This window comes from Sapajus apella, unplaced genomic scaffold (genome assembly GCF_009761245.1).
Source record: "Sapajus apella isolate SASKATOON/1434 unplaced genomic scaffold, GSC_monkey_1.0 scaffold69, whole genome shotgun sequence".
NCBI lineage: Eukaryota > Metazoa > Chordata > Mammalia > Primates > Cebidae > Sapajus > Sapajus apella.
The window spans coordinates 5,996,398-6,019,582 of NW_022437009.1; the positions used below are offsets into that span (position 1 = coordinate 5,996,398).

General features: G+C 48.8%; 1 protein-coding gene across 8 annotated transcripts in view; it reads left to right on the top strand.

Annotated features, from left to right (window-relative positions):
- Window positions 1-294: 294 nt before the first annotated feature.
- Window positions 295-23,185, top strand: part of SYT6 (synaptotagmin 6) — a 63,300-nt gene continuing 40,409 nt past the window's right edge. For 2 of the 8 annotated variants that reach the window (XR_004260243.1, XM_032249676.1), the window contains exons 1-3: window positions 297-579; window positions 14,897-15,245; window positions 16,803-17,361. Coding sequence is in view for 6 of the 8 variants with exons in the window: in XM_032249676.1 (XP_032105567.1) it covers window positions 417-579; window positions 14,897-15,245; window positions 16,803-17,361 (1,071 nt within the window). In the remaining 2 variants the exon portion in view is untranslated. Of the gene's footprint in view, window positions 580-1,161; window positions 1,407-14,896; window positions 15,246-16,802; window positions 17,362-23,185 lie in introns of those variants that run through there. The other 6 variants (XR_004260242.1, XM_032249675.1, XM_032249677.1 and 3 more) reach the window with 5 other exon arrangements.

A 23,185-nucleotide genomic window follows, 5' to 3' on the forward strand; every position in this document is an offset into this window, starting at 1 on the left:
ATTGCCAGGCAGCCCGTGAAGCACTTAAAATCATTACACCTCCTTTACGGAGGGGAAAATTGAGGCGCAGAGACGCCCAAGGTCACACCAAGCAGTGAATGCGGAGCGGGAACCCGGGCTCTTTACCGGCCTTGCACCCTCCGAGATTCGGGACAGCCCTGCTCCCTGCCTCGAACCCCCTCCCCTGACTCAGGCCAGTCCCTGAGTGTAGAGGGGGCGGCCGCGAGGCGCCAGACTTGCCAGCTGCCGCGGGATGCCACGTGAGGGGCGGGGACCCTGCGGGGAAGTGATTAAAAGCAGAGCGGAGCCGCAGGGGGCCGCTGCAGGAAGGGTCTTCTAGGGGCCGTAGTGCCCCGCCCCAGTGCGGCCGCGGCGCGGGTTCCAGCTGCTGCTCGGCAGGCCTGGGTGTCTGGGGCATGAGCGGGGTGTGGGGGGCCGGCGGGCCTCGGTGCCAGGAGGCGCTCGCAGTTCTCGCCTCGCTGTGCCGGGCCCGGCCGCCCCCTCTCGGGCTGGACGTGGAGACTTGTCGGAGCTTCGAGCTGCAGCCCCCAGAGCGGAGTCCCAGTGCGGCAGGCGCAGGTAACGGGAGACCCAGGGCCCTCTCCCTCTTGGATTCCCGTCCTGCGGACTCCCCTCCCCAAAGCATCGGTCCTAGGAGCCCCAAAACCTAGAGAGAACTCTCCAGCTCGAGATTCTGGATTGGAAGCCAGCCTCGGGCCAGTCCCCTGGCCCACAGCCAGGAGAGACCAGAAAGGGACCTGGGGTGGGGGTATAACTCCCCCGGTCCTCCCGTGTCACTACTGCGGGGTACCCACAGACAACCAGGCTCCCAGGATGGGGCACCCTCGGGGCTGCAGTTTCCCTCGTATCTCCAGGCTCGCTCTGAGGGCGACCTGCCAGGAGAGGGGTCCGTGGAGAGAGCGGGAGACGAGGGGCGCCCGGCTGAGGAAGAGAGCTTGTCTCCTAGCGAGTGTCGAGGTCGCGGGCTCCGTGCATCGGTCTGTCAGTCCGTCTGTGTGTTCTCAGGGTGAACGCGGGCGGACCCCCGGTCTCTCTGGGAGAAACTTGGGTCTGCGGCTGGCACGAGGTCTTTGTGTCCGGGTGTCTCTCCGGCTGCGAGTGGTTTTCCGCGTCTCCGCTGGGGGGCGGGGGACAGGGGGCGGGGTGGGGGAGGGTATGAGGGTGTCGCGGCGTCCTTCCCCCACCCCCCTCGCCCCTATAACTCGCTCCCTCGCTCCCTCTCGGACTCGGACTCGGGGCGGGTGCGCGACTGAGCGGGCGCCTCTCGCCGACTTTGCCAAGAGGGCGCCTCCTGCCCGAGCCGCGCGGACCCTGCGCCGGACGCAACCCCAGGCGGCCGCCGAGCCGAGGCGGGAGCCCGAGCCGAGTCGAGCTCGCCGGAGCGGGTGAGTCCCGAGCCCGATCCCCGCCGGGCTGGACCCCGGCGAGCAGCTACGGCGTCTCCCGGGAGTCGCGACAGCGGGAATGGTGTGTCGCTCCCCGGCGGCGGGAGCTGCGGGAGGGTCGGCGACGTGGCGGCCGGCCCCGGTATTTACCTGCTGCACCAGTGCCCTGCGGCCACAGCCGCGAGGCTTCTTTGTCACGGCGTCTGGCGGGTCCAGGGCGGGAGGGAGTGCGGGGTCGAGTCCCCTCCGTGGGGGAGGGGCTGGGGGAGTGAGAGGCCTGGGGAGAATGCGGAGTGGGGGTGGGGAGATCCTGCGGGGACCCGGGCGCTGGGGTTCCAGGAGGCTCTGCAGGCTCCATCCCTCCTTGTCCCCCGACCCCGACCCCAGCAGTGCGGGGCCTACAAGTACTTGGGAGTTGCCCGCTGGCGCGGGAAGGGGAGAGAAGGGGCTGCCAGAAGCGGGAATTTGGTCCCCAAGCGTTGCTCCAGGGACAAGAAGCCTGGCACAGGAGCGGCGGTTCCGGGAGCAGGTACAGGTGGGGTAAACTCCCCAGCGGCTGCAGGTTCCCAGGGTCCTGTTTTCTTTCACTTGAGGTTAAAGGTCATATATAGAGGTAGGTTCCGGTGAGGAACACTTCAGGCCAGGGGCAGTGGCCCACGGGGAGGCTTGTGTGTGTGAGGGGGCTGTATTCAGCCTTGGAGTGAGTGGAGCACACCTGAGCACTGTGAGAGTCGTAGGAGTCTCTGCTCTCCCTAGTTGTGGCAATGTTTAGTCAATAGTTTGATCACTGCAGCAGAAGAGACTGAGGTTAGACATAAAGAAGAACTTTTAGAGGGTGGTTCAGAGATGGAGGTTGGGGAAGTTGATTCCTTGCCTTGGAGATTCTCAGAACAGATTAGGCCTGGCAAGTTATTACAGGTCTCTGGTTCTCTGGTGCCATCCCCTCCTACACCACCCATTTCCTCATACCCACCAGACACAGAATTTTCCCTATTAGGGAGTCTCTTCCTGCCTCTCCCTACTCCCCAGCTCCCTTCCATCTTTTCCACCATTGGTCCATCTCCAGTGGGGCCGTAATGTTTGACCCTCAGAGCCTAGAGGGTGAGAACATACCTGTCTAGTTCCACCTGGGAAGGAAGCTGCCCCTCCTGTCTGTCTAGGGCAGAAATGCTGGGGGTGGGGGTGGAAGATGCTGGGGTTGGGGTAGGGCTGTCTGTGCACAGCACATCTTGGTAGGGGGAGGCACTGGTGTTCTGATTCCAGAGGGATGCCCATTATCTGGAATGACAGGTGCCTGCATGGCCAGGTTGTGGGTGAGAAAAGCCTGAGGGGTAAGAGTCAGCAGACCCAGATGAATGACTATGCCTTCCCTGCAGGCTGCCTCAGGAGATGAGTTTGAGTTGTCAGCTCAGGAAAACTTTAACTTTGGCTGCTGAGTCACAAGTCCAAGAAGCCCAGGGGCCAAGCTGGGAGGCTGAAAGGGATATGGGGGGGGGGGGGGGGGGACAGGAGCAGACCCTTTGATCATAGCAACAGAAAGAAAGTGGTTGAGAGTGGTCTTGGGATCCTGAGAATTTAGGTGACCACAGGGTCTGGGGAGATGCCGTGGAGTCCAGGACTAGGCCCCAGCTGTTCTTCCTCCCAGCCTGCTCTCTGCATCCCACAGCCACTACCTGGGTCCAGATTCTCCAGCCAGCAGAAAGCTAGAGCTTTTCATTTGTTGCAGTTTTTTTTGAAATAGTCTCTTAACCATTTTATGTTTTCCCTTGACTTCCTCCTGTTCCAAGTCTCTAGCTTATAGATTTCTAGTAACACCCTGAGATTTGACAATTGAGATTCAGACTCCACTGTCATTTGCTGAGACTCATCTGCAGACCAGGGTCTGTGCTAGGAATTGCACAGCAAGTCTCAGTTAATCAGAGCCTGACTTGGAAACACCTGTACACAAACTGTCCCAACCGAAAGCAAGCTGCTCCTTTTTCTTTAAAAGCTCTGAAGCCACAGGCCTGCTATTCTCCTTAAAACACCCCAAGTGAATACTAACAAGCAGTTCTCCACCTTTCCTTTTGTCATTTGCCTTGTGGGGATGAATGAACTTTTTCCATAGGCCAAATTGCAGAGATTTAGGTATGGTTAGCATGGGTTCTGGACTTCAGGAAGCAAGCAGAGGTCCAGAAGTGCTCCAGAAAATGCAGAAACCTGACAAGAGACCTCAAGCTTCCCTGCTTTTTCTAGGCTGGCAGCCAGGGTTGGTTATCTGCAGCTTACCTGTGGCCATGAGATTTATGTGATGTTTGCTCACTTTGCTAATGACTCTGGAGATGTTCTGTGATTCAGCCACCTGGCTTTGAAGTGGCCTTTTGCAACATAGAGAATTTTTTTTTCCTGCTTGTAATAGCAAATGTAATGCCCCAAATTTCATTACAACACAAAGTTCACCCCCTCACTGCTTCTCAGTGGAAGGATGGAATTCTGCCGCTTTGGCCCTTTTTGAGGAAAAGTACAATGCACAATGCTTTAGAACCCAAGGAGATGATATTCTGACTAGTGTGTTTGAGCTTTAGAGTTCTAGAGCAGGGTCCAGTATCTAGGAGTCGTAGAGCCCTTAGATTTACAGTTGTAGAAATTCTCTTCTCCCTCTGGCTGTGATGAGAACTTCAAGTGGGGACAGTGATTTCAGTATGTGCCATCCCTCTAAGCTCTGTACAAAAGAGATGTTCTCTTCTAACTGAACTTTATCTTCCCTGTCCACGGAGTTAGGGGTATAACACATGACTGCAAATACTGAGGACTGGCATTGAGGCATCTGGACCAAGTCAGGTTTCTTTACGGTCTGTATAAGTTTGCCTGGAATGGGGAAACATGCTAAGAGCAAGTCCCGACTAAACTAGGTGGCGCCCTTTCTAGTCTTGCTTAGGAAAAGAAACCTGTAAGGACTGAGTCACACTTAGCTACTGAAATCAGAGGAGACTCTGAAAGTAGAAACGAACAGGGGCACCCAGATCTGGGCGCTCCAAGTGTAATGACACAACCTCATCCCTCCCTTCTTTCCTCTAGGAGCACTGAACTCTCTCTTGCTCCCTAAGGACCCACACAGACCCTTCCTCTCCCTAGTTGCAGGTACAAACAGGGAGAGGAGCATGGAGGGAAAAGAATTTCTGGCTGGCTGTCCCCCACCTCCATCACTCCAGCCTTAATCGCACATTCAGAAGGGCTACATTCCCTGGCCCCTTAGGCAGAAAGGTAGAGTTACCATCCACCAAAATAATAATATTAATAATTGCTAAATTAGTGCCAATGCTCTGTTAGCTATAACACTCCACATTAGTCTCCGATTTTGCTCTGAACCTCCTAATGATGGTGGAAGCAGGCGCCCAGTCATAAAGCTTGGTGTGGCCATAATTAGCTCGGCATTGTCTCTCCTCATCACAGCTTTTTCAGGAGCATTAATTCCTTCTCTGTTTGGACTCTGCTAATTATCCCCATTGGTAGCGCATGCTGGATCTCCGAAAGAAAGAAAGGAAGCAAAAGCCCTCTGCTCCCCTCCCCCTTGTCCTGAATTTTAATTACACCGGGTTCTCCTAATAAACTTACAAGCCCTGGCAGAGCTTATTATTAATGGGCCACTTCTGCGCCTCAGTACAGAATAGCTCTGTTCTCCCAACACACACACACACACACACACACACACACACACACACTCTCTCTCTCTCTCTCTCTCTCTCTCTCTCTCTCTCTCTCTCAGATATTCCTCAGGTACATCTCTGGTGGATGGGACTTTTCCAGATGCCACTGGTTACTTGCCTGGTGGCTGGTGGGCAACCTGCAGTGTCAGCTTTCCAGGGAAGAAGATGGGGCAGGGTGGTAAGCAGGCTGGTGATAATCCGAGCCTTCTGGGGCTCTATCCAGGTTTACAGGGTCCCATCCTCTCCTGAGTACAACTAAGAAATTCCTCCCCTTTCCTCCAGCTTCTCTGTCCAGCGTGAGACTCTACAGCTCAATCTCCAGTCCTCCCAGACGCCTGGTTCAAGAGCCCAGACTTGGGCATCAGAAAGTCCTAGATTCAAATCTCAGCTCTTCTCTTTAATGCACTGTGCCCTTGAACAAGTTACTTGGTTAACATCTCTACACTTAGTTTATTTATCATTAAGGGTATGTACCAATTTCTTAGGGAGGCTAGAAAGGTTAAATTAGATCATGTAAAGGTCATAGTGTTTACCATGTAGAAATAAATAACAAATAATGTTATTAGTAGTGTTATGAGTGGTTCTGCCCAGGATCTCTTCTCTTGCCAGACTAAACGCTGTTCTTCCAAGCTCTTGGACCTCTGCGTCTCCTGCTCCCTGGCCTCTGGGCTGTGCTTTGTCTCTGTCATCTCTGTCTGTGTCTGCACGAGAGCTCCTTGGGCGAGGCAGCTCCTGCTCTCCACAGCCTGAGCACTGACCATTTCTGAGGGTCCACCAGCAATTCCAGGCCCTGAAGCCAGCCTTCTCTTGCTTAGGGGCGAGCAGGGAAAATGGTTCTTTCTTTTTGCTTCCTCTCCCCAGTTTATCTCTTCAATTACAATCTGCTAGCAAGAATGCCTGTTACTGTTACAAAATGGATTTTTCTGACATGGGAGCCCATTAGAAAAATGGGAACAATAGCAAGCGATAAGAATTGCTGATGATCTTCTGGTCTTCTGTCAGTTTGCTGAGCAAACTGACAGAAGACCAGAAGATCAAACACCGCATGTTCTCACTCATAGGCGGGTGTTAAGCAATGAGAACACATGGACACAGGGAGGGGAGCACTACACACTGGGGTCAGTTGGGGGGAAATAGGGGAGGGACGGTCGGGGGTGGGAAGCTGGGGAGAGATAGCAAGGGGAGAAATGCCAGATGTAGGTGATGGGGAGGAAGGCAGCAAATCACACTGCCACGTGTGTACCTATGCAACAATTTTGCATGTTCTTCACATGTACCCCAAAACCTAAAATGCAATAAAATAAATAAATGGGAAAAAAAAAAAAAAGAATTGCTGATGAATTCTAACACCATGGGTGGAGAAGAAGGGAGGGGACACCAGGGCGGTCTTTGGAGAAAGAAGTGTCAGTGGGGGAAGATAAGAAAGCCCTGAGCTGCTAATTAATAACCCAGCACTTTCTCAAAGAGGAGGGAGACCATGGGCCATCACCCCAACCAGACAGTCTCATTTAAGGTGACAAGTAGATCCTACCCTGATGGCCTCGAGGGGGATCTTAACTTCCCAGGACAGAAGAGGGGCCTGAGGTGTCCTCAGATGCTCTGTCCTCTGATCTGGTGTCTCCCTTCCCTGCCTCAAAGACTTAGCTTTGTGTCTGTTCTGTACATAGTCAACCATTATCCTCCACCAAAAAACAAAACATGAATAACAGCAGCTTACATTTTGGGGACATTCACCATGTACCAGGGCCTGTGCTCAAAGTCTTAGATTATTTAATATTCACAATGATTCTGCAAGGTAGGAATAATTTGAATCCTGACTAAATAAAAGAGAAAACTAAGATTTGGACCGGTTAAATAACTTGCTCAAGGTCACACAGTGAGGATGGTACATGCTCTGCCATCGATCATTCCAGCACTGCCGCCCACCTGAGATGTTCATCCTGTGTCTGAGCACCTGTGAGTCCAGTTTCACAGCCAGGGCTGGAAGCCATGTGCCCCTGTACAAGGCTATGTCACTGGGGTGTGAGCCCAAAGCCTAGTTCCACAGCTCTTTTCTCTCCCAGGGGCTGCTGGATAGTTGGCTACGATGGTTTACCAAATCAGGTGCCCATGAAATACTACTAGAGCTCCTCTGATGCCTGAATGAAAACGCTTCACAATGAATACTGAGTGATAGGCTTCTTTTCCCCAAATTTCAAGAAATTTTTCAAGAACATAGGATGTTCTCAATTATAGGTTTTTCTTCCATGATCTTCTTCTTGCTCCTTTGGAATTCAGTCCTGTTCACCAGCTGGCTGGTGATGGTAACAACAAAACAACTGGGGAGGCAGCAAGTCAATGGGTTTTAACGGGAAGGCCTGGAGATGTGTGATCTGAACCATAGTCTGCGTTATGTCCTGAGATACAGACAGACCTGGCCATGTCCGAAACGCTTATATCATTTCTGCTGGTAAAATTGTTCTTGGTTTGTAAAGACAAGGCTAAAGCTGTCTCTGTTGATCAATATTCATGGTTTGCAGGTGTTCTGCCATTAAATTTCAAAACTAAGGAGTTTCAAATTAGGCTGGGCATCAGTAATTCTAATAAAAGTTGGTAATATTTATTATATTTCTTTTTCTTTCTTTCTTTTTTTCTGAGACAGAGTTTTCCCTCTTGTTGCCCAGACTGCAGTGCAATGGCATAATCTCAGCTCATCACAACCTCCGCCTCCTGGGTTCAAGCGATTCTCCTGCCTCAGCCTCCTGAGCAGCTGGGGTTACAGGCATGGGCCACCATGCCTGGCTGATTTTGCATTTTCAGTAGAGATGGGGTTTCTCCATGTTGGTCAGGCTGGTCTCAAACTCCTGACCTCAGGTGATCCGCCTGCCTCGGCCTCCCAAAGTGCTAGGATTACAGGCGTGAGCCACCGAGCCTGGACTATTTTATTCCTTTTTACATCTTAGGCACTATCCTCAACACTTTTGATCCCATTTAAACTTCACAATAACCCTGTAAGGTAGATATGATTACTACCCCCGATATATAGATGAGGAAACTGAGGCTGAGAAATGTTACATACTTTGCTAGAGTCACACAGTTTAAAACTAGTGGAGGTAGACTGTGAGTGAGCTCCGTCTGACTCCAAGGCAATGCTTTCCTCGCTCCAATCTGAAAAGAAAGTAAAGAAGACAGGGAAGAAGAATCTAAATACCTAGGAAGTCCTTCCTCTTTTTCAGTGCTGGGCTGAGCCCTCTCTCCCTTACTGGAGGCTTATTTCTCACTTTTCCTGAAGTGGATGCATGGTATACATTGGAAGAGGACTGGATCAGGACTAGGAAACTGGCAGAACTGCCCATCTAAGTTCTAGCTGCCTCATGGGGTCAAAGTTCAAAGAAGATGTGAGTGGGAAAGGGCTTTGAAGGCTATCTGTGCAAGCCCGTGTGATTTCCTAGGGGACATGTCCCAGTGGGTTGGCCCTAGAAAGCCCAGAGTCAGAGGGCATAGAACTTAGGTTATCTGGGCCTTTGTGCAGCCCTTAAGCCATTACAGAAGCCTACAGCCGTTTCTAACCTTCATGTACCTTTAACAAGGAGATGAGGGCTGTCTGAGTTCAAGGCCACATATAGCGATTTTAAAGGAGCAAAATCCTCTACAATCACCTCCTCCTCCTGCCTGCTTCTGGTCTTAGCAGCCTTGCTCACCAAACTTGCATCCCCTATGAAGATGAACTCACTCCGTGTTTGAGATCTAATTCTCCTTGCACTCTCCGCTAGTGAGAGAGATGCCAAAAGTCCAGGCTCCTCAAGTCCTGGAAGAAGATTCTTCAGGCATAGGAAGGGCTTCCTGGTCTTATATAACCAGTATTGAGCACTGGGTGCTGATTCCAATAACCCATGCCCTCTGCCTTCCCTAATCACAGCTCTGAGGGAACAGCAGCTGGGGGTCACGCGAGAAGCAATCTAAATAGCAATCACACCGAGGAAAACCTCATTCTCATGCCCTACCTCCTTCTCCCACCTCTCTGTTCATTTACGAATTCAATTTTTTGTCAAGCTGAATATTTAAATGCACTCTATGCTCTCTAGATTCCCCCAACCTCCTTCTCATTAAAATTCTGGTGATTACCAGAACAAGTAAGATGCATGATCAAAGGCAACCAAAGCCCTAGAAACACCTTTTGTTTTGGGGTGACTCATATTGCAGAGAATGCATCCAGAACAGCTGTAACAGAGAACAGATGTGAAGGGCTAGAGATGGCCAGATACATAGAATAAGGACACAAAAAGCTGTGGTGACTTTCCCAGTGAGCCCACTAGGATAAAGGCCTGAAGAAAAGTTTCCAAATTACTTAGATCATGAGCTCGTAACAAGTAAAACAAACAACTTCGTACCTCCAATATGTTTTTTTGTTCCCAAGTTACATACATGTTCCACAGAGGTGATACTACAGAACCAGACCGGCTGTGTGGTAGCCCAGTGTCACCACTCAGTCGTTGTGTGACCTGGGTGATGTAGTTAACCTTCTGTGCCTGTGCTCGGCATCCACATCTGTAAAATGAGGATAATAATCAAACCTTTTTCACTGGAGAGGATTAAATGAGTGACTAGATATAAAGCTCTTTGAACCTTAGACATAGTAATGTTGAATAAATTGCCTAGATCTAATAATAACATGCCGCTATTCCTAACAACTTGTATATTAAAATTTTGATTTCTTTTAAAGATTATAAATATTAAAATGGCTTGATTTTTTTTCTCTGGTGTCCTCCAGCTCTGAGGTTCACATCATTGGAGACACCACCACATTGGAGAACTAGAAGTTGACTTAGAATCAGCTTTCGTGGTGTCTGGCTATCTCTAGGTGAAGGACTAGCTCCAGCTTCTTTGGCCAGGGAAAGGCTGTAATGTCTGTGCAGGGAGCCGGGCGTTGAAAAGGCTTGGGAAGCGGGTGCTGGTAGGTGGCTCAGGATTTGAGGATTCTCTGCTATTGTTCCCTATTCACGGAGGCGATAGCTGACCCAGGCAGGTAACTTGCAGCAAAGGAGTGAAAAGGCAGTGCTGGTGTCCCAGAAAGAGTGGCTGATATCCTGACCTCCTCTTGGCCCCTCTGATGTGGGATCTCTTTCCCTGGAGCCTATGTGCTGTGGGAGTACCTGGATCCCCTTAGGAGGGACCTGGGCATCTTTGTACCCCAAGTCTAGCTCAGAACTTGGCACGTGGCAAGTACTCAGTAAATGTTGCTTGAACTTAATTGAAATGAGAACTAATTACAGCCTTTTCATGTACCATTCTTTCATTCACTCATTCATTCCATGTGTCAGTTTCTATGCAAGGCCCTGAGTCAGACAGAGGAAAAACACAGGGTCATAGTAGCCTACAGTAGCCTAGAGTTTAACCACAGACAAACAGGTCAGGGCAGCGGAAAGAGTGCCAGGCTGGGTGGTGGACATCTGGACCCTAGTCCAGGCTCTGTGTTTGCCCAACCCGTGACTCCAAGCAAGTCTCTTCTGTGGACCACTGCTCCCATCTTTAAAGGCACAGCCTGGTCTCAGTACTTGTGGGGTCATTTCTCACAGTAAATAGTAAGATTTTTAAGGCATTGGGACAGGCTAATACAGGAGCTGCAAACTTCCAAGATTTCAGGGGCCAGGTAGGGAACAGGGAGTGGAGGGTTGAGCTGGTGAGGACATATCCCTACAAAGAGAGTTACCAGTTCCCACCATGTGGGAGCCCATGTTCAATTACCAAGTCATTGGTCTTTTCCAGTGAAGTCAGAAATCTGGGATGATGATGAAGATGATGGAATTTCTTAACATTTCAATCATTAAGCAAGCCAAACCAAACTCTTCTGCTACCTTGTCCGCAGTAAACTTTTTGCAAACCCTGCAAGGCATGCCCTTGGTTCAGAGTCTTCTGACTTCTCTACTCAGAGTAAGAAGAGACCTTGGACTCAAAGGTTCATTCCCAGATTTGGGGAGGGAAGTGGGATGGGAGGTCTGCTTCATAACTTCTCACAAAGAGAGGTATCCCTCGTAGCTTTCTTGGGATAATGGGCATCCCTGGAGCTAGGGGTGGGCTGGAGATGGGGCAGTGAGTGCCCACCTCCAAACCAATTACAACATTTTTAATACCAGTTTTATAGAAAAGCTCTTGAATAAAGAGCTTGAATACCCACAGGAATGGAAAAGGACAGCTCTAGGGATCATTTGTATAGGAATACCTTGGAGATATTGTAGGTTCCATTACAGACCTCTGCAATAAAGCATATAGCAAAATAAAGCAAGTCATACAAATTTTTTGGTTTCCTAGTGCATATAAAAGTTATATATATATACACACACACACAGAAGTTATATATAACTTATTTACATATCAGTTATATATAACTTATATACATGTATATATACATATGTATATATATGGATATATAACTTTTATACATATAAGTATATATAATTTTATATATACATATGTATGCATATGTATATATAACTTTGTGTAATTCTATTGTGCACTTAATAGACTACAATATATTTTATAAAATATTTTTATAAAATATACTGTAGTCTATTAAGTGCACAGTAGAATTAAATAAAATATGTAGTATAAAATATACTACAGTCTATTAAGCATATACCATATATGTATATGTATATATACATATATGTGAATATATACAGTATAAAATATACTGTAATATATTGTAAATATAATGGCATCAAGAATGGTGAATCCTATTAAGATGGTTTTCAATTCACTTTGCCCAGATCTGTCAGAGGAATCACTATCTGTGGCAGCCAAAGCCTTACAAAATGTATATATTGTAATATATATACCTATACGTATGTATATATACACAGTGTAAAATATACTGTAGTCTATTAAGTATGCAACAGAATTACACCCAAAAACAATGTATATATTTTAATTTTAAATACTTGATTGCTTAAAAAATGCTAACAATCATCAGGTGAGTCTTAATCTCTTTTTGCCAGTGGAGGGTCTTGCCTCCATGTTGGTGGCTGCTGACTGAGCAGTTTGGTGGTTGCTGGTGGCTGGAGTGGCTATGGCAATTTCTTAAAATAAGACAACGGTGAGTTTGCTGCATCAATGGACCTTTTTTTTCATGAAAGATGTCTCTGTAGCATACACTGCTGCCTGATAGCATTTTGCCCACAGTAGAACTTCTTTCAAAATTGGAGTCAATCCTCTCAACCCCTGACACTGCTTTATCAACTAAGGTTATTTAATATTATTTATTATTTAATATTCTAAGTTCTTTGTGGTCATTTCAACAATGTTCACAGCATCTTCACCAGGAGATTTTATCTCAAGAAACTACTTTATTTACTCATCCATAAGAAGCAACTCCTCATCCTTTCTTCAGGCTCCACTTCCAGTTCTGGTTCTCTTGCTATTTCTACCACATCTGCCGTTACTTCCTTCAATGAGGTCTTGAACCCCTCAAAGCCATTCATGATGTTTGGAATCAGCTTTTTTAAAATTTCTGTTAATGTTGGTATTTTAACCTTTTCCCCTGAATCATTAATGTTCTTAATGGCATCAAGAATGGTGAATCCTATTCAGACAGCTATCAACTTACTTTGCCCAGATCCATCAGAGGAATCACTATCTATGTCAGCTAAAGCCTTACAAAATTTCTTAAATAATCAGATTTGAAGGTTGAAATGACTCCTTGAACCATGGGCTGCAGAATGGATGCTGTGTTAGCCAACGTGAAAACAACATTAATCTCCTTGTACATCTCCATCAGAGCCCTGGGGTGAGTAGGTGCGTTGTCAATGAGCAGTAATATTTTGAAAGGAATCATTTCTTCTGAGTAGTAGGTTTCAACAGTCGGCTTAAAATATTCAGTAAACCATTCTTAAACAGATGTGCTGTCATCCAGGTTTTGTTGTTCCATTTTTAGAGCATAGGCAGAGTAGATTGAGCATACTTCTTAATGGCCCTAAGATTTTTGGAATGGTAAATAACCATTGGGTTCATCTTAAAGTCATCAGCTGTATTAGCCCCTAAAAACAGAGTGATCCTGTCCTTTGAAACTTTGAAACCAGACATTGACTTCCCCTTTCCAGCTTTGAAAGTCCTAGATGGCGTCTTTTCCCAATATAAGGTTATTTCTTCTACACTGAAAATCTGTTGTTCGGTGTAGTCACCTTCATCAATTATCTTAGCTAGATCTTCTGAATCACTTCCTTCAGTTTCTACATCAGCACTTGCTGCTTGAGCTTCGAACTTTTACATTATGAAGAGGACATCTTTCCTTAAATCTCAAGAACCAACCTCTGCTAGCTTCAAACTTTTCTTCTGCAGCTTCCTCACCTCTTTCAGTCTTCACAGAATGAAAGGAAGTTTCTGTCTTGCTCTGGATTAGGCTTTGGCTTAAGGGAATGTTGGGGCTGGTTTGATCTTCTATCCAGATGACTAAAGCTTTCTCCACAACAGCAATAAGGCTGTTTTGCTTGCTTATCATTTGTGTGTTTGCTGGAGTAGCACTTCTAATTTCCTTTAAGAACTTTTTCTTTGCATTCGCAACTTGGCTGTTAAGCACAGAATGCCTGACTTTTGGCCTGTCTTGGCTTTTGACATGCCATCCTCACTAAGCCTAATCATTTCTAGCTTTTAATTTAAAATGAGAGTCATGTGACACTTCCTTTCGCCTGAACGCTTAGAAGTCAAAGTAAGGTTATTAATTGGCCTAATCTCAATATTCTTGTGCCTCAGCAAATAGAGAGGCCCAAGGAGAATGTCCAGCCAGGGGATCAGTCAGAACACACCCAACATTTATCAATTAAGTTGGCCATCTTACATGGGTGCAGCTCATGGCACCTCAAAACAATGATGATGGTAATATTCAAGATCACAGATCACAGATCACCGCAACAACTATAATGGTAATTTAAAATTTTGAAATAATGAGAAAATTACCAAAACGTGACACACAGACACAAAATGTGTACACACTATTGGGAAGCTGGCAGCAACAGACTTGTTCAAGGCAGGGTTGCCACAAACCTTCCATTTGTAAAAAACACAATACGTGTGAAACACAATAAAGTGAAGCACAGTAAAATGAAGTGTGCCTGTATTTAGCTTTGAAGTTCACTGTGTAGATCAGATTCCAACTTGATGAAAGTATTTGTAGAACCCACTATGCACAGAGTTCTGGTAGTACAGAAGAAGCTAATCCTTGCCCTTAAAGAGATTATGCTCACTCTCATTCACTTGAAGTCAACCCAATGTTTATTGAGTTTCTGTCTTGGGCTCAGTAGGGATGGGATGAAGGAGAAAAGAGGATGAGTTAGCCAGCCTCTGCCCCCCAACGTATCACAGCCTGTTGAGGAAGAGGGCTGCAGACAAAAATGACTCTAAGTCTGGCCACAGTAGCAGCTCTAATAGAAATTCAAACAGCATCTGAGCATGAACGCTTCACGAATTTGCACATTTGCTTAGGCTGCTATTTAAATTACTTTCCTTCCCCTGTGCACATGCCAATAGGCAGTAGAGATGACAGCCCGGGTGCTCCCCAAGCTGGCTGGGAGGATAGCGGTGGGGGCGGGAGAGGGGACGATGCTGGAAGAATCAGATTGAGGTGAACACAAGGCTGCAGATATTCCACAAAGTGGACAACCAAGAGTGAACCCTGAGACCACCTCTCCCTCTGACGAGGCAGCTTTCTCATGACCATTCTTTTCTCTTCTTCCGTCTTTGTCCCTTCTGTGTGCTCCCTCCTCCAACACGCTCACCCGCTTCTCCCCGCCTCTGTCTGTCTGTCCCTCCCTGCCTGGCTCCTGCCGAGGGCAGGCACCTCTGTCAGCCTTCTCGCAGTTGTAGTTATTGTGTGTGGTGTGGCCCTGGTGGCAGTTTTTCTCTTTCTCTTTTGGAAGCTGTGCTGGATGCCCTGGAGGAACAAGGAGGCCTCCAGTCCCTCTCCCGCTAATCCCCCCTTGGAAGCCCTCCAGAGCCCCAGCTTCAGAGGCAACATGGCGGACAAGCTGAAGGACCCCAGCACCCTGGGCTTCCTGGAGGCGGCTGTGAAGATCAGCCACACATCCCCAGATATCCCAGCTGAGGTGCAGATGTCGGTCAAGGAGCACATCATGCGTCACACGCGGCTGCAGCGGCAAACCACAGAGCCAGCATCATCCACCAGGTGAGGAGTGGACCGCTCCTTCCCCTGACCCCCATATCTCCACACTCTCTTATTTAATACATCTATGAGATTCCAGCCTGTGAGGATCAGAGATCAGAAATAATAACACATATCCTTTGATTGAGAAATATGTCAGATGATGTGATCCATGATGGACGATCAATGAAGAGGTGGGCACCAGGAAAGACTTCAGAAAAGGCAAACCTTTGAGGCAGGTTGCTGCACATGTGGTGTGCACTTGGGGTGTGGATGTGAAGGGAACGGAATAGAGGAATAGGGGAGTGTTGGATATTTGGACGGAAAGACCTCAGGCAGAGGGAGAGAACATGAGAAGGCCTAGAGACGTAGGAGTTGATGGTGCGTTTAGGGGTATGTCAGTAAAGCCTGATGGCTACAGTCTGCCGTGCATGGCAGATAAGGCAAGAGTCTTAGTAGTTTGAGACTGAGGATTCCTTTAAAGCCTTTCAGAGTTCCCTGCATGACAACAATTGTAAATATATACAACATCCTTTAACTGAAAATAGCAACAAGAAAAACATAGCAAAAACCTACCCTAAATTCAGAAACACTTTTAAAAGATGTGGTGCAAGCATGCATGAGGCATCGTGTTTACTCAAAACGTAGGGCTCTGATGGATTCCTAGGTGCCTGCAATGGCCCTCCAGGCTCTCAGGGGACCAGCCAAAGAGAAGGAGGCCTGGTCTTCAGACTGGAGGCCAGGAATCAACATGCTGAGGGTCACACTGACCGTTTGTCACATGGCCTTGGGCAAGTTGCTTACCTTCCCTAAGCCTCGCTTTTTCCAACTGTAAAATAGGGCTGATGACTTTTATACGGCAGTTGTGAGGAGCCAATGGAAGAATCCATGTGATCGATAAGGAGAGCTAACACATATATTGCTTATGATTATGGCTGCCCCTCTTCTAAGTACTTCATATGTAATCAATTCATTTCACTCTCACAGCTATCCTATGCAGTTGTCACTTTTATTGTTCTCGTTTTTTGGGCACAGAGAGGTTAAATAACTTTCCAAGATCTCAGCTAGAAAGTGACGGAGCCAAAATTAACCTATGCAGTCTAACTCCAAAGCCCATGCTTTTAACCACTCCGCTGCCTGCCGTATACCAAATGCTGAACAAATGGTGGCGGTGACGGTGGTGACGGTGGTGAGGGGGTTGCCACACTGAGGATAAGAAGGGAGGGTCCTTCTCTTAAGGGATCTCATGATTTAATAAGGGAACCGGAGTCATGTCTTCTAGGAAATAAACCTAAAAAGCAGGTAACAGAAAAGCAGGAAAAGTGATTATGATAGCAATGGCTATGTTTACTAAGCTTACTATATACCAGGCACCATTCCAAGTACTTTACATATATTAAGACATGTAATGCTCACAACAACCTTGCACACAAAGTGTGTGCAGAAGAAAAGTGGGGTCAATAAGAGAAAGAAAAGGGGGCTCAACAAGGGATTGGATGAGCCAGGGTCTCCGGGCTTGTGTCTGTCTACATCCCCCTTTCCCTGCGCCCTGACCACACTTCCCTCTGCCACCTCCGCCAGGCACACATCCTTCAAGCGCCACCTGCCAAGGCAGATGCATGTCTCCAGTGTAGACTATGGTAATGAGCTTCCGCCAGCCGCAGAGCAGCCCACTAGCATCGGCCGCATCAAACCCGAGCTCTACAAGCAGAAGTCGGTGGATGGGGACGATGCCAAGTCTGAGGCCACGAAGAGCTGCGGGAAGATCAACTTCAGCCTTCGCTACGATTATGAGACCGAGACCCTGATTGTGCGTATCCTGAAGGCTTTTGACCTCCCTGCCAAGGACTTCTGTGGGAGCTCTGACCCTTACGTCAAGATCTACCTCCTGCCTGACCGCAAATGCAAGCTGCAGACCCGGGTGCACCGCAAGACCCTGAACCCCACCTTCGATGAGAACTTCCACTTCCCCGTGCCCTACGAGGAGCTGGCTGACCGCAAACTGCATCTCAGTGTCTTTGACTTCGACCGCTTCTCCCGCCATGACATGATTGGCGAGGTCATCCTGGACAACCTCTTTGAGGCCTCTGACCTGTCTCGGGAAACCTCCATCTGGAAGGACATCCAATACGCCACAAGTGTGAGTACAGTCCTGTTCCTTGGCTTCTTGAGGATGTGCGATTCAGGGTCGGGTGGGACATGTCCCAAACCTCTCAGTTCCTAGGGACAAATGGGCCTTTGCCCTTTGGGATATGAAGAGGGAGTCTGGAAACTGCCCAGTGGCCCAGCCTACCCTTGCGCTCTGCCCCAGGTCGGGATGGCAGACAGCAGAGGCCCCATGTAGGTAGAAAGTGAAGGGAACTTTTATCTATGGCTTCTGGTTGCATGTTCTGGGGCGGTTCTTTCTACTGAGAGCACTGATGTGCATTAGAAGCTTGGCATAAGCAATTGAAACAGGCCATATCAATCAGGCTGAACCAGGCTATGCTGCAGCAGCAAACTGTCTGATGATTTTGTGGCTTTAGACAACTAGAATTTATGCCTTGTTCATGTTTCATGTGCTTTGCAGCTGGGCTGGGGACTCTTCTCCACCTTGTTACCTGGGGACCCAAGCCAACAGAGGCTGCGTTTAGACATGTGCCCCAACAGCTAAACATCAGGAGGAAGAGGAAGTAGCAGATCATGCACTATTTATTAAAGCTTCCACGCAGACGTGACACATGTCACTTCCACTCCCGTTAGAACAAGACACGTGGTAACTCCTAACATCAAGGGAGAAGGGGCAAAGTAATCCTACCAAGTGCCCAGAAGGGGAGCTGGACATACCTAATGAACAGCATGAATGACGAGGGACACAGAGCAGAGTCCCTTTGCTTGAGCACTGTTTTCCCACTGTCTGGGAGATGGGGAAGGTCAGCCGAAAAGGAGACCTGGCTAACCCCTACGCAGGAGGTGGATGCTGAGCTCTTTGCAATCAGCTGGAATTAACCACGGAAGGTTTCAATGAAGTGGGGCTCAAGTTGGCTTTTAAGAGAAGGGAGCACAGGTTTGGCACAGAGAACTGGAGAGGGCACATCCAAAGCCCTTCGGTCTGACATAGCCCTTTGCTCCAGTTCCCTGGGTTGAGGAAGCTGTGTAGCTGCATTCTGCAGGTATAGTTAGTGTCCTCTCTCTAAGCCCACCCAGGCATCTGAGAGCTCAATGGGGGCGTATCCTCCAAGCTCCAGTGGCCTTGCATCTGCTCTCTTGACTGCTAACAGGTTAAGTGGCAACCTGGATACCTCCTGCGCTGTGTCTCTGAGGAGGGGCAACCCCACTCTGTCTGCAGACTCCCCTTTCGATAGTCAGTACTCAATATCTCTGTGTTGAGCCTATGAGGAGAGGGACTCTGGTGTGCAAAGGGTATAAATCGTGATGTGTTCAAACAGAGAAAGCTTTGTGGGCTCTGCTTGTGCCCCAGGAAGGATCTGGGGACACCCCATTCTCATAGCTGTTGCTGACTTTGACCAGTCCAGCCCAATGGCCCAGTGCCTCCCCCACCTTTGCTTTCCTGAAATGTCATCCTTAAGAAGAACCCAAGTAGCTGGCTGGCCAGCAGACAGACGGGGCGGGCAGACGGGGCGGATCGGAACAGCAGCTGTGCACCAGCCCCAGGCCGGGGAGCTCCACTCCCTAAATCACTCTGAAATTTACATCTGGCGCAGCGCTTCCCTTGTGGTCTCCTTAGGCTGTGGCTTCATTATGGTAACTGTATAGGTAGAGAAAAGCAGCTCAGCCCTCCTCACAGTGAGGTTGTCACCTAGGATGGGGGTGAGGGCCAGGGGCTGCAGGAGGCAGAGCTCAGCGCAGCCCTCCCAGGAGCCTCCTTTGCTCCTTGCCAGAGCCCAAGGTCCACTGTCTCTGACCCCAGGCATGAACAGAAGCCTCAGTGCTGGGGTAGGCAGTCTGTGCTCAAGCACTCTCCTCACCTGGATGTACCTTTCCATATCCAAGAACCCTGTGGCCGTCCTGTCCTGTCCTCTCCTTGTCCCATCCCCACTTCCCTAGCCTGGCTGAAAAGGGCAGATCAACCGAAGAGCAGGGGACAAATCACCATCATCCTCATCATCCTCAACTAGTATCATTATAGTCCTCCTCTGTCTCCTCCTCCCAAGAACACTGTGCCAGGCATGGGGGTGGGGATGGCCCTGGGATAGAAAACAGCCTTTTTGACCCACAGAAACTCGTAATCTAATTACAGAGACAGGAAATGTCCATGCAGTAGCTGGCCAAGCAAAGCAGCAAATACTATCCGCTGCATACAGTTGCAGGATCCTTAGAGTCAGGACAGCTGGGGAAGGTCTCCTGGATGAGGAGAATTAAATCAGGTGGTGAAGGACAGTCATAACTAACTCAATAGGCCAGGAGGAAGTGGGGACATTCTAGCCAGGTGCAGAGGGAATCCAGGCCCAGGAGTTTCCACAGCTGCAGAGCCAGTCCCATGCTCAGACAGCCTGTCTAACTGTCTGTCTGAGCTGGAGGTTCCTTCACAAGTGAGTCCCCTGGTACCCTCCAGCCTGCAGCTCACCAGCAGGTAGAATTTTCGGGAGCGGGCTCATCACCTTGCCAGCAAGGACTCAAGCAAAAGAGGGGGAAGAGCTACAAGAAGGCTGGTGCTTGTACCTGTTCGTGGTGCTGTCAAATTTTAATTATTTGGGGGCCAGGGAGGCCCAAGTCATCACAGTCTCCAGGAATGACAGAGCACTGAGTGTATATGAATTCCCATAGCCAGCACAATGGGGGGCAGTACTGATGAGCTGAGTGCAGCCGAGAGCCAGCTCCCATCTCTGCGGTGCGTCTGATTCCATTCCCAGAGCTGCCCTTTGGACCTGAGGTCAGGAATTCGGCAGCTTCGGAAAAACACCTGACATTCCTGACTCTTGCCTTTGCCCACAAGGTTCTCCTTGTTAGGCAGGCCTGTTCCCACCTCCCCTCCTGGTGCAAACCAATCCACCTTTCAGAGCCCACCTGCCATCATCCTCCACAGCAGCTGCCTCTCCAGTGTGTTCTCTGTATGCCCAAGTTCTATCCTGAGTCATATTCTATCTCGTAAAGTCCTCCCAATGGCTCAGGAATGGCTTGTGACCCACTTTTGATTTTCTCTTGTGTTTTCCCTCAGGGCTGAGTGTAAGAACCCAGTACTTTCTTGTTAAATGACCAGTGGCTTACTTAATTCAATTGAGACTATATATGGGTGCCCAAGGAAAAGACTAATTATTAAAGAAGCAGTTGGAATGGAATGGGTTAACCTGGGAAGACTTCTTGGAGAAGCAGCTCAAGTAGTATTTAGAAAATAGCTAGAGTCAGGCTTGGTGGGGAGAGGCCCAGCCTGTGCACTCATTCAGAGGTGAATGGGTTGGTTTGTGTCTGGGGTAACCAGTCAGATCAGGTAATCTGGACCAAAGCAGAGAGTCCGTGACCCACATGCTGAGCAGAAGGAAAGGCACCGTGAGAAAGGGGACTTAGGGGCTGCTCTGTGCTCACCCAAGTGCTGTGAATGCTGCTTGTATTGCCCCTTGAGTTTGTGCAGGAGAGTCAGATTCGGCCCTGGCAGGTGGCACCAGGCAGCTCCCTTGTTCCTGCCCCCACCCTGGTGCTTGAGTTGAAGTACCAAAGCCAGGAGCATTTGCATTGTGTTCTCACGGCCACAGAACCCTGAGCTCAAGGAAGGGGAGGTACACATCCGAGGAGCCTAACTCTTTGTTAATTGCAAATCTTAAGCCTCGAGGGACGCTCGCCTCCCCAGTCTAGATTGTTCCAGGGAGAAGTCTGGGCAGCACAGCAGCTAATATGCCCCACTGGCTGGAGAGCCAGAACAAACTGGGCTTGCAAGGCAGTTGGAGGCCTCTTGCATTGCACGGAATTAAGAAACTCAGGCCTGGGATGGAAATTTTGGGAGTTCACCACATCCATTCCGGCCCTGGGAAGCACTGCCCTCTGCTCTCCCCGTCTCTCCTCCGGCCAGGCTTGCCCAAGGGTCCCTGATGGTCTCCTGGGCATTCCCAAAGGTGTTCCACTGTCTCTCCAACCAGAGCTTCAATTGGCTAAAATCACCATGCTCTTCCCTCCCAGCTTTCTCTGCTCCTGGTCTCATTATTTCTAAATAAAGCTGTAGATTTATCATTATAATAGAGCCGCCATCAGCCGGGTTTGCTAACATCTCTGTAATCTTTTAGTATTGCTACAGAGGCCTCAGACCCCACTGCATACAACTATTCCTGTCACTATTCCCCCTCCTTCACTGTGGCAGGAGGCGAAGGCTGTAATTGGGGCCATAAATATGTGCTGTGCTTGGGGGTACTAATGGATTCGGCCATCTTCCTGCCTTACCAGGTCCCTACTAGTTTAGAGTGTGCATGAGTGTGTGTGTGTGGGTGTGTGTTGTTTTTGGACTAGGCTAGAATGTGTGTGTGCATGCATGTGTATGTGTGTGAGTGTGCATTTGTGTGTGCGTTGTTTTAGGGGTGATGAAGTGTTCTGTATACTTCCAGAGAGCCTGCACTGAGGGTATGCAGGGAGGAAGGGGGGCCTTAAATGGTAGAACAGCCTCTGGCCTGGAAACGAGCAGAGCTGTGCGGAAGGAGTGCAGGCTTTACTGTCAACCCGAGTTGCATTCCAGCTTCCTCACTTTCTAGCTTTAAAACCTTGGGACATTATCTAAACTGTGCCTCAGTTTTGGCATCAGCAAAATGGGGATAATAATGGTGTCTAGCTCCTATTGGTATTATATGTAGTAAAGGAACAGAGTGCACAGCCACCTAGGACAGCGCTGTCACAGAGCAGCTGCTGAGCCCTATTCGTCTGGTGCCCATCCTGTTGGCTTAGGCCGTGGGTCACTTCTGTACCACTCCCAGGCCTCACCTTCCCCTTTGGTCCAGGACACCAGTTCTGACTGGTTGTTGAATGTTATTATTCCCTTTTTATTTCTTGTCTCGGCTATGGCACGTGTTTTCTGTGTGACCTTGAAAAAGTGACTTTCCCTGCCTGGGCTGCATTTTCCTCAGTATTAAACCATCTCTAGAGTCCTGTGATTTTCATCTTCTCCCGTAGAGAAGTGAGAGCTACCCATTCCCAAGGAGTGTGGTCTCCATAGCAGAGGCCTAAACCCCGCAGTGATAAGTCACTGGGCAGAATTTCCAGACAGCCTCACTCTTCCCTTAAGTGTCAGTAAGAGTCAGTCCTCTCTTCAAGCCCTTGGGGAATGTCCTCTAGGTGGTTTCTGCCACAGGGGAGGCCCCACCAACAACCCTTCCTCCTCCTTTTCCGCGAGCCACATTCCTATACCAGCACTCGCCTCCCTCCTCCCGTCTCCTTTCCGATCCCCATTTATTGGATGTGCCAGTCGTTATTCATCCAGCTCCTGCTAGGTACCCAGGGCACAACCTACTTGGCCATGTTTCATCCTTACCACAACACTATGGTCATCCCCTATAAGAAAATAAAGAAATGAAGGTTTGAGGTTAAGTGTCTTATCCAGTGTCACCTAAACGAAATAATAAAGCCAAGATTTGAACTCATGATCCTTGCACAGCCAGAAGGAAGCATGGTTCCATTGTTTCTTGGGACAGAAACTAAACACTGAAATTGTGCAGCTCATCAGGGGATCCAGAAGAAGAGTGTTTTGTTCTGTTTTTTTCTTTGTGGGTTGGTTAGTTTCTTTCACTGATCTCAAAATCTGGTCATTTCGGGGAGCAGGTTTGGTGCTGACATTAGATTCCCTGACCGTGTCCCTCATTTCCTTTCTGTGAGCACTGGGTTTGACATTATTTCTCTTTGGTTTAATAGCTATTCATTGAATGCTGACTATGTGTTGGTCAGTTCATCATTGAGCACTTGTTGAATGCGGAGCCATGGGCTGGGCTGTGGAAAGGAAGGCAAGGCAAGAGCCCTCCACATCAGGGTGCCCAGGCTGCCAGCAGCTGTAA